Here is a 12,048-nt window from a genome sequence, read left to right on the forward strand (position 1 = left end):
CCCCCCCCCCCCCCTTTTGTTTTATTGGTGGGGGGGGGGGGGGGGCAGACCGTTCTTCCCACTTTGGCTGTGTGTTCAGCGCCAGCCGAGCCGAAGCATACACGTTTGGTTGCCTTTCGGTTTGCACGAGCCATAGGGCTCTGGCGGCCGAAGGATTAGCCAACGCTACGACTATATCCTTCGGCTCTTTAGTGAATAACCCTCTTAGTGATGGATTTTTTTTTTGGCCATTTATCTATACTGTCACCAGAAGATCTATATTTTTCCTTCCGGTGTCAGTTCTTTACGGTGCATTTCCACAGGTGGCTGCAATCCCATTCCAAAGAGTCAACATTGTGCAGTAATTCAGCACTTTTCAAAGTGACCAACAAATCTTATGGAAGCAGACTGCTTAAGTCCTTCCAAGACTACAAAAAGCATATTCTCCCATGCACAGAATAGTAAGCCATGTCAAAGAATAAAAGGAAGCTTACCTATTAAAAAAATACACCAAAAAATTTCCTCTTCTGCGGGATTCACCGAGTCCTAAATGTCAAGCCCCCGAGAACCACCTGATATGAGGTTCTCTACAGTTTAAAAAAATGTCCTACATAATCTTTTTTTTTTAATACTTCCATAAAAATTCCTTTTTGTTTTGCCAGCCTCAAGTAGAGAACATGTGCAAGATGAGGCCAGCATTGTACCCCAGAACCGGTGGGTGACTGCCATCCCTTGTGCCCTTTCCACAGTTAGAGCAGGATATTATTTATTATCCATAAGAACAGTTTTAACCTCCTTGGCGGTGTTCCTGAGTGTGGCTCGAGGTTAATTTTCAGTACCATAAGCGGTAACCCCGAGCCACACTCAGGATTACACAGCGCCACACTTACCTTGTCTACGATCCCCGCTGTGTCCTCCGGCCGATGCCGGCATCCGTCTTCTGTCCCTTGCGAGCGTATGCGTTGCAGGGGGGCGGAACCGGTGGCAAATTTAAACGTAAAGAAAAAAGACAAATGGAGAGAAAAAAAAAATCAAGAGCGCCAGGGAGGTAAAGCCAGTTCTTAGTTCAGACATTGGAAACTTGTTCTTCAGCTCTTTCTGTAACGCCAGTTAAGCAGATGTTATTTCTCCAAATATGATTTTCCTGGTAGTCTGCTTCATTTCTTCAGATGAACCGTTTATAAGAAATGTTTTTTAAATCCAGTGTAGTGTATGTTAGCTAACACAGGTAATTATTGCTATATTTTCCCATACCGAACAGAAAAAGCAATAAGCCTTTTGTAAACTGCTGCCAAATGTAACAGAGATATTGCCACTATTCCACAAATTAGACTAAATGTCCATCGAGGTCCCAGGTGTGTGTAGGTCTCACTGACAAATACTGGTCCTAAGGTCCGAGCTGCACTGCCAGCTGCAGTCAGCCAGCCCATGTATACCCCCTAAAGGACAGAAAGACATTTTAGAACAGGGATCTGGGATACATTTTCTACTTTGGCTTATAACAGTATGCACGTAGACACTTTGAAAAGAACAAACAATGATATGCAGTAAACCACAAAAACAGGACTGACAGTTTAGCAACACTGCTCAAGTTACAGCACTACTACAACAAAAACGATCAAAGTTGGCATCATAGGGACATGCCAGTTTGAGAGAGAAGAGAATGGCTTTATGAAGCAGAACAAAATATTTTTAGAAGGAAAGCTTTATGTATTTATTTTGTAAATTGCTTAAAGTTAAAAATAACTTCTTTTCTGCAACTAATGGGACCATCTATTATGCTAGCTTTGCCAGTATGCAACCAGTCTGCTACAATCCAGGAAGATTGCTAATGTTTCATTCTTTTCCTGTTTTATATAAAAGGAATTGGTGGAATATAGCAGCTAAAAAACTGGATGCCTTTGATTAAAGTGATATTAAAAGGAGAACTATGGGGTTAGGGCTTTTCCCCATAGTTCTCCTTAGGGTAACGGGAGGATACAAACTAGCATCCTGCCATCACCCTAAGCTCAATATACCGCGAACTACAGCTTGCGGTATACTGAGGCGCCACAGCTGAAGCGGATATCGACAATTATGTCTGGATCCGCCCAGCTGCGTGAGTAACAGCTGGCTCTGCCTATCTAGAGGCAGAGCCAGCTGTACCCGCCCCCTCCCCCCGTCCGTTCCGCCAGTCAGCACTGGAGGATCGGAGCAGGGGGAATCCAGCCCCTCCCCTGTCACGGCAGAGAGTGAAAAGCACTCACCTCATAGTTCTCCTTTTAAAAGGCATAATTCACCCCCGCCCCCCCTCCCCTCCATGCTGCTGTAAGGACTTACCTTATGTGATGCCTCTTGATCCGAACAACTTCCTTCCACAGTCCCTCCAGCGCTGGATACCGGTTTCTGATCCAACGCAGACTCCTCCATCTTCTGTGTCCCACGGTGTCTGTCCAGCACGTGGACTCCCAGCTGTGTCCATTCAGTTTCAGTGTCTCTTTCCTCCTCTCCCCTCTGGCGATCTTGCCTGCGTTTGCGCCCGCTCCACACTTCTTCCTTCACAACGTTCGGAAGCCGCAATTTCTGCAGCCAGGAGCGAGCGGCATTGACAAAGGTAAGTTGGTTGGTATTTGTCAACTTTTTTTTTTTTTTTAAATCTTAGGGCATATCTACTGCTTTCAAGCAGTAGATATATGCCAAAAAAAAAAGAAGACTTTCATACTACTTTAATGTTAGCTCTCACTAATGAGGATGCTGCTCCTAAAGACGTCAGCCATGTACAGGAGCATGAAAGCCTCAATTCTCACTTGTTTCATGAATGACCATATATTCAAACAATACTAAAATCCTGCATTATTCTGAGATCTTGTTGACTTACCTGTGGTTTGGGGCCTATGATTTTTGAGTACAAGGTGTAAGCCATGACGCTACAGACCGGATAGCCGAGGCCAATTAAAATATTAGATGTAAGATACTGCGCAAGGTGGATAACAGGTGTGTAGAAGCACCAGGCCTGAGCTGCAGGACATCCTGTTGGCTCTACAGTGTGATTGCTGGACATCACAAAACTTGAACTCCAGGAGCTTGAGTTGTGAATGGTCGTGTTCTCAACGTCTGCAGAAGAAGGCAGTATTCATAAATCACAATAATTGAGATTACACATTTACATTTTGGCTAATACTTAGTTGAAATGTTCAAGTCTTAAAAAGCAAGTCCAACGCTCATCTCTGCTCATTCACCTGGTTAACGCTGCCAGGGCCTGTATCTCACTACGCTGGAAAAGCTCCAGCCCACCCACGGTCAAAATGTGGCGCCGTACACGGGTAATGGAGGGACAAAACACGGGTAATGGAGGAGCTCCCCGTGTCTCTGCACCATACTGACGACAAGTTCCGGACAGCGTGGTTCTATTGGCTGGAATACCTCTACTCCCCAGAGTATGGTGCACTCATGGTAGAATAAGATATCATGCCATACCTGTGGAGATACGAAATCTAGAGGCTCCAGACATAATCTGACGCCATAGTCTGACACCCTGGCCACAGAGAGTCCATACTGCTGCCGCCTGCTGGGACTCGGCTGAATGCTGTCTCCGCCCCCCCCCACCTCTTTGTGTCGTCCATGCTACGACTTCTGTATGGCAGATACCTGGTTGCACTGCCTTTCTTGGTGCGATATGAAAGCCTGGCACAGTCCACGGCATAATTGGTTGCGCTTCACCCATGGGTGGTGACGCTTTAATACGCACTGAAAATACAAGTCTACCTTGCCCAGATTAGGGCTCCGAAAACCAGTGGAATTGTTAAATCTTCTGTACACTACGCAGGTTCATGATGTACCCTTTGTATTTTACTGTACTGCACAACTCCTCTTTCCTCCTAATTATCCAATGTCTGTACAAATGAACAACTGAAAATAAAGAATTAAAAAAAAAAAGCAAGTCCATCAAGGCTAACTGTTCCTCACCACCCTGTGTTATATTGCCTGCAGTTTGACTTTCTGCTGTGTAATGTTCACAGTCTGTGCTGGATCTTTGTAGGAATACATTAGGGGATGTCAATTCTGGAAGTATTGCTGTAAATCTCCCCTGCAAAACACAGATTACTACCAGGTATACACTGAGTGGCCAGATTATTATGACCACCCCATCAGTACTTGCACTGCACTGTTGCCCTTCTGTTGTCTTGTACCAGTCTTGCCACTCTCCGTTCTGCCCTAACATTGACTAGTCGCTGACGGCCACAATTCGCACGTTCAGACCCAGGTTTTCAGCTGACAGTCCAGTCTTTAAACACTTTAACAATGAGCCCCTCTTGAACATTTAACAAATTCTGCTGTTTTGCTGATACTTGCTCCATGGCTCCGAGCGCCAACAATCATCCCACGTTCAAAGGCTGTTAAATCGCGTTGTTTACCCATATCTTCAGAAACAAAATCACTTCTACTGTCGTGGTAAACAACCTGCTTCCCTATTTATAATGGTCTGGCCCTCTAGCAACTTCAGCTCGAAATTATGGCTAATTTGCCTACAAACGTCAGGTGGTCATAATAAACTGGCCACTCAGTGTATGGAAGGTATACTAACCTGCCCATTGTATTTTTGGGTACTGATTTCCCCAAGGCAACAAGATAAAGAACCCTGCCCAAATAGTAGCCAGTCCTCCGAGAAGCAAAATACGCTCTCCAGTCCTGTTATAGAAAGAAGAATGATTGAAATAAACCATTTTCAATGATAGCCACAGATATGATGATTTTTCACTTGACTGAACAAAGAACACAAAAGCATAGCAAGTATACAAAGGAATAACACAATACTTATGATGATCTTTGTATCTATGAGTGGGAAACAACTGGCATGTATTGGACAATCTGTAGCCCTTTTCAACAATGTCATCCATTATGCTGAAAACTATTTCATGCAAAGACTTAAACTTCACTGAGAATATTAGAGTCACTTACTTTTTAGAAATGATTTTAACCGTAATGAATACAAACACTGACTCCACACCAATAGCAGCCAAGATAACTCCATTATAAAACACTGCCTGTGTCCTGTTCCATGCATACATGTCCATTGTTAGTGGGGTTGCAATTCTGGGAAATAGAAGTAACAAGAAAGTCTTACATTTGAAGAAAATGATATACATATCTTACATATTACACACAAAATGATCTATCTATCTAGATTGCATACTCAAGGAACTGAAATAACATGGATAGGATGCCACCCACCTTCCTAATAAGAACATTGCATCCCGAAAGAATTTCGAAGTCTGTAATTTTAAAGAAAACCTGCGGGACTCAGATGGGATAAAATGCGAGGGAATCATTTATAAAGATATCGCTTTCTGAACACCAAAGAGTTACTCCATAACATGGCTGCATTTTGAGGCCCGTTTATAAAATGCAATCTGTAGTATGGATTTGCAGTGTCCCATGGGGTCCTCTGCTTAAAGGAGAACTATGGGGGTAGGGCTTTTCCCCATAGTTCTCCTAAGGGTAACGGGAGGATACAAACTAGCGTCACCCAAAGTTCAGTGTACCGCGAGCTACAGCTCGCGGTACAGATGCAGAGCCAGCTGTAGCCGCCCCTCCCAGTCCGTTCCGCCAGTCAGCGCTGGAAGATTGGAGCGGATAGGGGGGAATCCAGCCCCTCCACTGTCACGGCAGAGAGCTCACTTCCCGATCTACTGAGCCGTCCTGTGACAGTTTCATTGTCACAGGTCGGCTAGAACTATGGGGATGAGTGAAAATCACTCACCTCATAGTTCTCCTTTAACACAGGTTAAGTTACTTAGACTTGCTTTCCGTTTGTTTTGCACTGCACTTGCTTCAGATTCCAAAAGCCAGCGGTGAGCAATGCACATTTGTAAAGACGCTGCTGTGCTTTATAAACGTGCAGTATCCATAGTAAGGCCGTACCACTTGCTTTAATATTGGACCCCTAAGAGCTGCAAGAAGTCAGTGCATTCTTTCTTCATAGTGATATGCCCCTCCAGAGCAGCCCAATTGGATTTCTCCTTTCATAGTAGTAAATGCTTAACCTCTCCCTTAAAGTCATGGCAAGGCCTATTAGCAAGCCTGGGCATTGCCATGTGGAGGGTGTGCAAACAACAACTTTAAGAAAGTAATTTTTAGCTTAGCCACTGTAGCTGGTAAGCAGGAGGCACTGAAAGAGGGTATTACTAAGGAGAGTACTACCCGACAGCTACAAACAGCCTTCTTTACCTTCAGATGTACAATCTGACATATTAGCCATATTTCCTGGTGCTCACCATTGCCGCCACCACCTGGTGCGGCAGAACAGTTCACTGAAGTTTACAGTTATAATGTAATCCTAATCACAAAAAAAGATCAGTCATAAATTTCAGCCCAAAGCTCATACTCTAGTGACTTCAGCATCCAGGGCACTCCCCCCAGGTATGGCTGTGTAACTGACATGACTATTACAGGGCATCCCAATGTGCCTTCGTGATTTTTATTTTAGAAACCAGAGACTACAGTAGGAATTCTGAAACTTCATAAGGAAGGTCTTACTACCCAAGTCTCTGAGAAATATATCAAGTCAACTGATTGGTCTACCAGTAGGGCTGTAACTAATTATTATTTTCATAATTGATTAGTTGGCCGATTATTTTTTTTGATTAATCACAGAAAAAATAAAAATACCATCCTTAATTTAAAATGAAATACACAAATGGAGTGTTACAAAATATAAAGTTTACGTCAGAATAAAACTGCATGAACAATTTTTTTGCAATCGCACTGCATTGAGGTACCGTGCATTCCAGCACAGGAGATCACACTGTGGGTGGGAGGGGTGTTTGGGGTGCCATTTAAATGAATGGCAATGCAACACACCTCCCACAACAAAATGTGTCAGACCGAAACGGGAAATTACTTTTCCACCTTTTAAAAAATTTTTTTTTTACTGTATTGGAAGCACATGGCGCTTGAATAGCTTCAGCCAGGAAATGACAGCTGCCAGTGGGAAGATTCCGCAGACGGCAGCTGAATGTAAATACAGCAGGTAGTGGGTTGGTGCAATAGCGAGCCTGCTATTGGCCATTTCAATTTGCAATAGCAGGCTGGCTATTGCACCCGCCCACTGCTTGCTGTGCCCTTCTCCGAACGTGGAGGAGAGAGCTAGGAGTTCCAACCAACTAATCAATAATGAGAATAGTTGACAACTATTCTCATAATCAATTAGTTGGTTGCAGCCCTACCTACCAGTGCCTATTCAAATTTAAAGAAGAACTCCAGGGGTAAAAAGAAAAATCTTAATCCTTGCAGTGGGGCTACACACTGGGTTTAAGTGGTCACTCGACCCTCGGATCGACTGGCTATGACAGCGCTCCCTTCAGCGACAGAATGTTCTTTGGCCGCCACACATTCTATACACAGTGTATAGGACAGATGACTCACAATACCTTAGACTGCTGCAGTGGAGGGAGAGAGAGGCTCCAGGGACTGGTCTAAGAGCCGACTGGCTCAGAGGATCGAGTGACTATTATTTTTTTTTAACCACACAGAAGCTCTTAACCCTTGCAGTGCGGGAATAGCCCCACTACAAGAAATAAATATTTTTTTTTTCCCCTGGGAGTTCTGCTTTAAGGTTTGGATAAGAATGATCTGATCCATTAATACACAGAAAATTGATTGTTATTCTTTGAGAGGAATTTATCAAAAACAGAAGCAGACAAAATCTGGAGCAGCTGTGCACAGCAATCAATCAACTTCACTCTTAGGTTTGTTCAGTTAAGATTTGAAAATGAAAGAGAAGCTGATTGGTTGCCATGCACATCTGCTCCAGATTTTGATAAATTCCCCCGCCCCCCTCCCCCCCTTCAGCCTGTCTCCTCCTCCGCTCCAGCAGTCTAAGGTCTACATTGTATAGGACGTGAGGACACAGAAGGACATTTCATCACTGGAGTGGAGGAGGAGACAGGCTGAAGGGACCGGCATAGCAGCCAGCCAGGATCATGATTCCGGTGAGTATAACTCTGTTCTTTTAGTACCCTAGACAAAATGAGCACTTAACCTTGCAGAGTGGGGGTAGCCCCACTGCAAGAGTTAAGATGTGATTTGCCCAGATTTCTTCTTTAAAGTACTGCATTTTTATAATGAGAATCAACAACCAACAGATCAAGCAGATCTCACCATAGAATGAAGACCGATTTCAGCTCCAGCACGTGCAGGTTTCACCCAGAAACACATGCATATAACCACTTTTTTAATATTATTGTAATGACATGAGAAAGGCATACTTACGTTTCAAAAATGGCAAATACAAACAAAATGACAAAGAACAAAACATTTGATGAGACAATGGCCACTCGGTCAACAACCTCTTCACTCGCTGCCTGTGAATTAAGCTCTGCAAAGAAAAGCAAACAATAAATACACTCCAACCATTAGTGGCATCATCTAGTGGAAGAAACTCAACAAGGCATAGTGAAGGGTTTCATTGTGCAAATTAATAAACATAACGTATGAAAAATTCAATGAGAAATATTTGGCATTTAAAGCCGAAATATAATCGTATGTTTTGCCTTTCCTGGTTCCTCATCCCTCAATAATATGCAAGGAAATGTTCTAATAAAATCATTCTGTTTTCAATATATGCCTTATTTTAGAAATGCAATCATTGGGTCTCTGTGCTTCCCTATGCAATGAATGCAAATCATAGCTGGTGGAGGGGGCCAAAAAGGTGCTGCACATAGCTTCCTGAAAAGATCAGAGCACCCCGGCTGAGTACTCCTCTCAAATGTCGCTAGCCTTAAAGCAGGTAGTGGGCTGACTTTTAGGAGGAGTTATGCAAATATAAAATACCCTAATGAATGAGCATTCCTAAGGAGGCTGCATTTGAATGCAGACTGCCCTAGGTAATGCCCACACCTGACACTGAACCTCCATAATTAAAAGAACTGAAATTCAATGGAAGGGCCAGGGACAGTACAGTAAGACTGGGGAGGATTGAGCTAGATAATGTTGGCTATCCTTTAGTAAGGTATGAGGCAGGCTCTGACTTGGTGCAGCTTCTCATACATGTGAGAAGCTCACAGTGTGCAGTGAAATTAAAGTAAGAGACGCCTGTACAAGACTGAAGGGAAGGCTGGAATTCAGCTTAAAAAAAAATTGTGCTCGTCATTTTATCAAATGTAGTTTTTATCTACATTAAAAACACACAAGATGACATCTGTAACATAATAAGATGTGACCTACAACCCAGTGTTGTTATAAACCGCTATGTATACTGGTTGTTTCTTTAAGGAACTGAAACGCTTCATGCTCATAAAACCCAACTTCAAAACAAACTCAAATTAAGGAAATGGTTAGAGGAGAACTATGGGGTCAGTGTTTTCCATAGTTCTCCTCAGGGTCAAGGGAGGACACAAACTAGCGTCCTACCGTGACCCAAAACTCAGTATACCGCAAGCTACAGCTTGCGCTATATTGAGACCGCCGCAGCCGACACGGATCCCGACATTACTGTCGAGATCCACCCAGCTGCGCGATTGACAGCTGGTTCTCCCTATCTAGAGGCGCCGCAGCTGAAGCGGATCCCGACAATTGTGCCGGGATCCGCCCAGCTGCATGACTGACAGCTGGCTCTGCCTATCTAGAGGCAGAGCCAGCTGTACCCGCCCCCTCCCCCGTCCGTTCCTCCAGTCAGCGCTGGAGGATCGGAGCGGGGTAATCCCTGCAGAGAGCTGTGAGTGACAGTCACTGCTCTCTGCAGGGACAGGATCGAGACATGAGAGAGCGAAGGTATGTGTTCGCTCACTTCCGATCTATTGAGCCGACGTGTGACAGTTTCAATGTCACACGTTGGCTCGAACTATGAGGGTGAGTGAAAATCACTTACCTCAAAGTTCTCCTTTAAACAGAATGAGACAACACTATAAGAAGACACATTTACACAATACTACACTATTTTGGGACGAAATAGAGAATTAACACTTCTTTTTTTAGTTAGCAATTCATCTAGTGCTCTTCTAGAACTTTCATAAAGATTCCCCTAAAAAAGTCTGGCCATCATGTATCATTCCTTGAAGATGTTCAGTAAACCACACATACAGTTTGAAAAGTAAAAGGTACTGTAAAGCTTTGCTAATAAATGCACTTGTACACAGAGGCGCAGTCAGTAACATGCACGTTTATGACAGATGTTACTGCATGCCTTTTTTACATGTTTACTAATGACTATATGTGCATTTTATTGCCACGTGTTATGCTTATGTAATATTAAGAATGAGAAACATTCAAGAACAGAAAATTTCCATGGTGCAGAAACACTTAAATTATACTGACGTTTGAAGGGCCTATGTTGAAGGGCTTTTGTTCACATCAGAACTGCTTCTCTCCCCATACAAGTCAATGGAAATGCAAAAGCAGCTTGAAGCAAGTTGATGAAGCTTAGGAGGAACTCAAATGCAGGTAAGGAGGAGGACAACTGTTGGCCAGACATCTCTCATTGAATTCAGAATGATCCCAGAAGCATCTCACACTAATGTCAAAATGAAAGCAGAATGCACCCGAGGGCACACTGGATTTGCCCATAGATATAAAGGCCAAAACCTGTGGACACAAGCCCTTTGTGATTTTGATATGCATTTTAATGGGTCACTTTAATGCAGCTTAATAGATCAAAATAGCTAATCTGCAGATGTAGACTAGCTGCTTAGTCATGCATAGAATTTCTAAAATGAGGCTTGTTTAGACAGCCCTGATTTGAAGCTCTGCGTCTGCATAATATCCCTGCGTTCTTCTCTCCAGTGGCTGTGGAATATTCTCAACAAATATTTACCACTTGCGGACTGGCCACTGTATAATCTATGGGCAGTCCGTTGCCCCATTGTTCTGGGCAGACTTACAGGTAAACTCCTGTTTGCTCGTGGCCGCGGTTGCTGCACACGCTGCTCCCGCTGTCGTTAGACAGTGGAGAGCTGTGGCTTTAGACACAGAACTGATCAGACTCTGTGTCCTGTGATTGGTTATCACAGCAATCACACAGCAATGTTTACATTACCAAGCCCTCCCCTTCCTCTTACATCAGAGGCAGGGGACAGTAAAGTGAGTAATGTGAGCAACCCTTTTATCCCTCCCTCCTCTTCTGCTTATGTTAGATCCATTCTATCTGTACTCTGACCTGTATATTACACCTTTCACCTTGCTTGTCCTGCAAATATATACATTAACCCCTTTCATCTTTATCCTCCCACGGTCTATGAACTGTATATTTAATGCATCTTGTGCGCTATTACCAAGCTCCAGGTTTTAACCCCTTCAATACCAGCATGTTTCTTCGTTAAAAAAAAAAATCACCTTGGAGCGTCCACTTTCCAAAATGGGGTCATTTGATTTATAAACGAAAGTAAGATGAACAATTTTCTGGTCTTTTTTTACTTTATATAGTAAACAATTTTAAAAAAGCGGTTATCAAATATTACTAATTGAAAGCTCTATTTGTCCCCAAAAATGATACACAGTTAATTTTGTTACAGTGTTGCGTAATGGAGGAATTCTCAGTAAAACTAAAAGCACAGCACTAAAAATGGCCTGGTAATGAAGGGGGTATAACTTGCTGGTACTGAAGTGGTTAAAGCAACACAAACATTCCTGAAGGGCAGATGCAGAATAGAAGGTCAATATAGGTATATGTGAAATCTAAAACGTATATAATACCTTCAGGCTCATAGTTTATATTTCCTAGGTGCCTTCCTAGGTCATCCACTCTGTGTTCTCTGCAAGAAGAAGACAAATACACTGCTTAAACCACAAAGTAACTGCAAAAACTTTTAAAATTAGGTGTGGAAGCGTTGGTTAAAAAAACAAAAACACAACACAACACACAAATCTAGGCCAAAATAGCCGATTTGGAAACATTCTCTAATTCAGCTCACTTTCCAAATCAGCTATGTTGTCCTAGATTGTTCACTTCTCCTTCCTTCTCCAAACTCTTCACCCTTTTATGAATAACCCCCGATAGTGATCACAGATCTAGTGAATTCCAAATGGAATATCTGAGCTCGATTGAAAACATTTTGGATGTTATTTCTGTTTCTCTAGTTTTTAATAAAACTTCAT

General features: G+C 43.0%; 1 protein-coding gene across 2 annotated transcripts in view; it reads right to left on the reverse strand.

Moving 5' to 3' along the window:
- Positions 1 to 1,203: 1,203 nt before the first annotated feature.
- MFSD8 (major facilitator superfamily domain containing 8) overlaps positions 1,204 to 12,048 on the reverse strand; it is a 21,344-nt gene continuing 10,499 nt past the window's right edge. For both annotated transcript variants that reach the window (XM_018565962.1, XM_018565960.1), the window contains exons 7-12: positions 11,647 to 11,705; positions 8,230 to 8,335; positions 4,918 to 5,052; positions 4,544 to 4,647; positions 2,837 to 3,072; positions 1,204 to 1,418 (exon numbers count right to left, since the gene is read on the reverse strand). In XM_018565962.1, coding sequence (XP_018421464.1) covers positions 1,218 to 1,418; positions 2,837 to 3,072; positions 4,544 to 4,647; positions 4,918 to 5,052; positions 8,230 to 8,335; positions 11,647 to 11,705 — 841 coding nt within the window. In that variant the 3' untranslated portion in view covers positions 1,204 to 1,217. The remainder of the gene's footprint in view (positions 1,419 to 2,836; positions 3,073 to 4,543; positions 4,648 to 4,917; positions 5,053 to 8,229; positions 8,336 to 11,646; positions 11,706 to 12,048) is intronic.

Source organism: Nanorana parkeri, unplaced genomic scaffold (assembly GCF_000935625.1).
Source record: "Nanorana parkeri isolate BGI_ZX_2015 unplaced genomic scaffold, ASM93562v1 scaffold903, whole genome shotgun sequence".
Classification (NCBI taxonomy): domain Eukaryota; kingdom Metazoa; phylum Chordata; class Amphibia; order Anura; family Dicroglossidae; genus Nanorana; species Nanorana parkeri.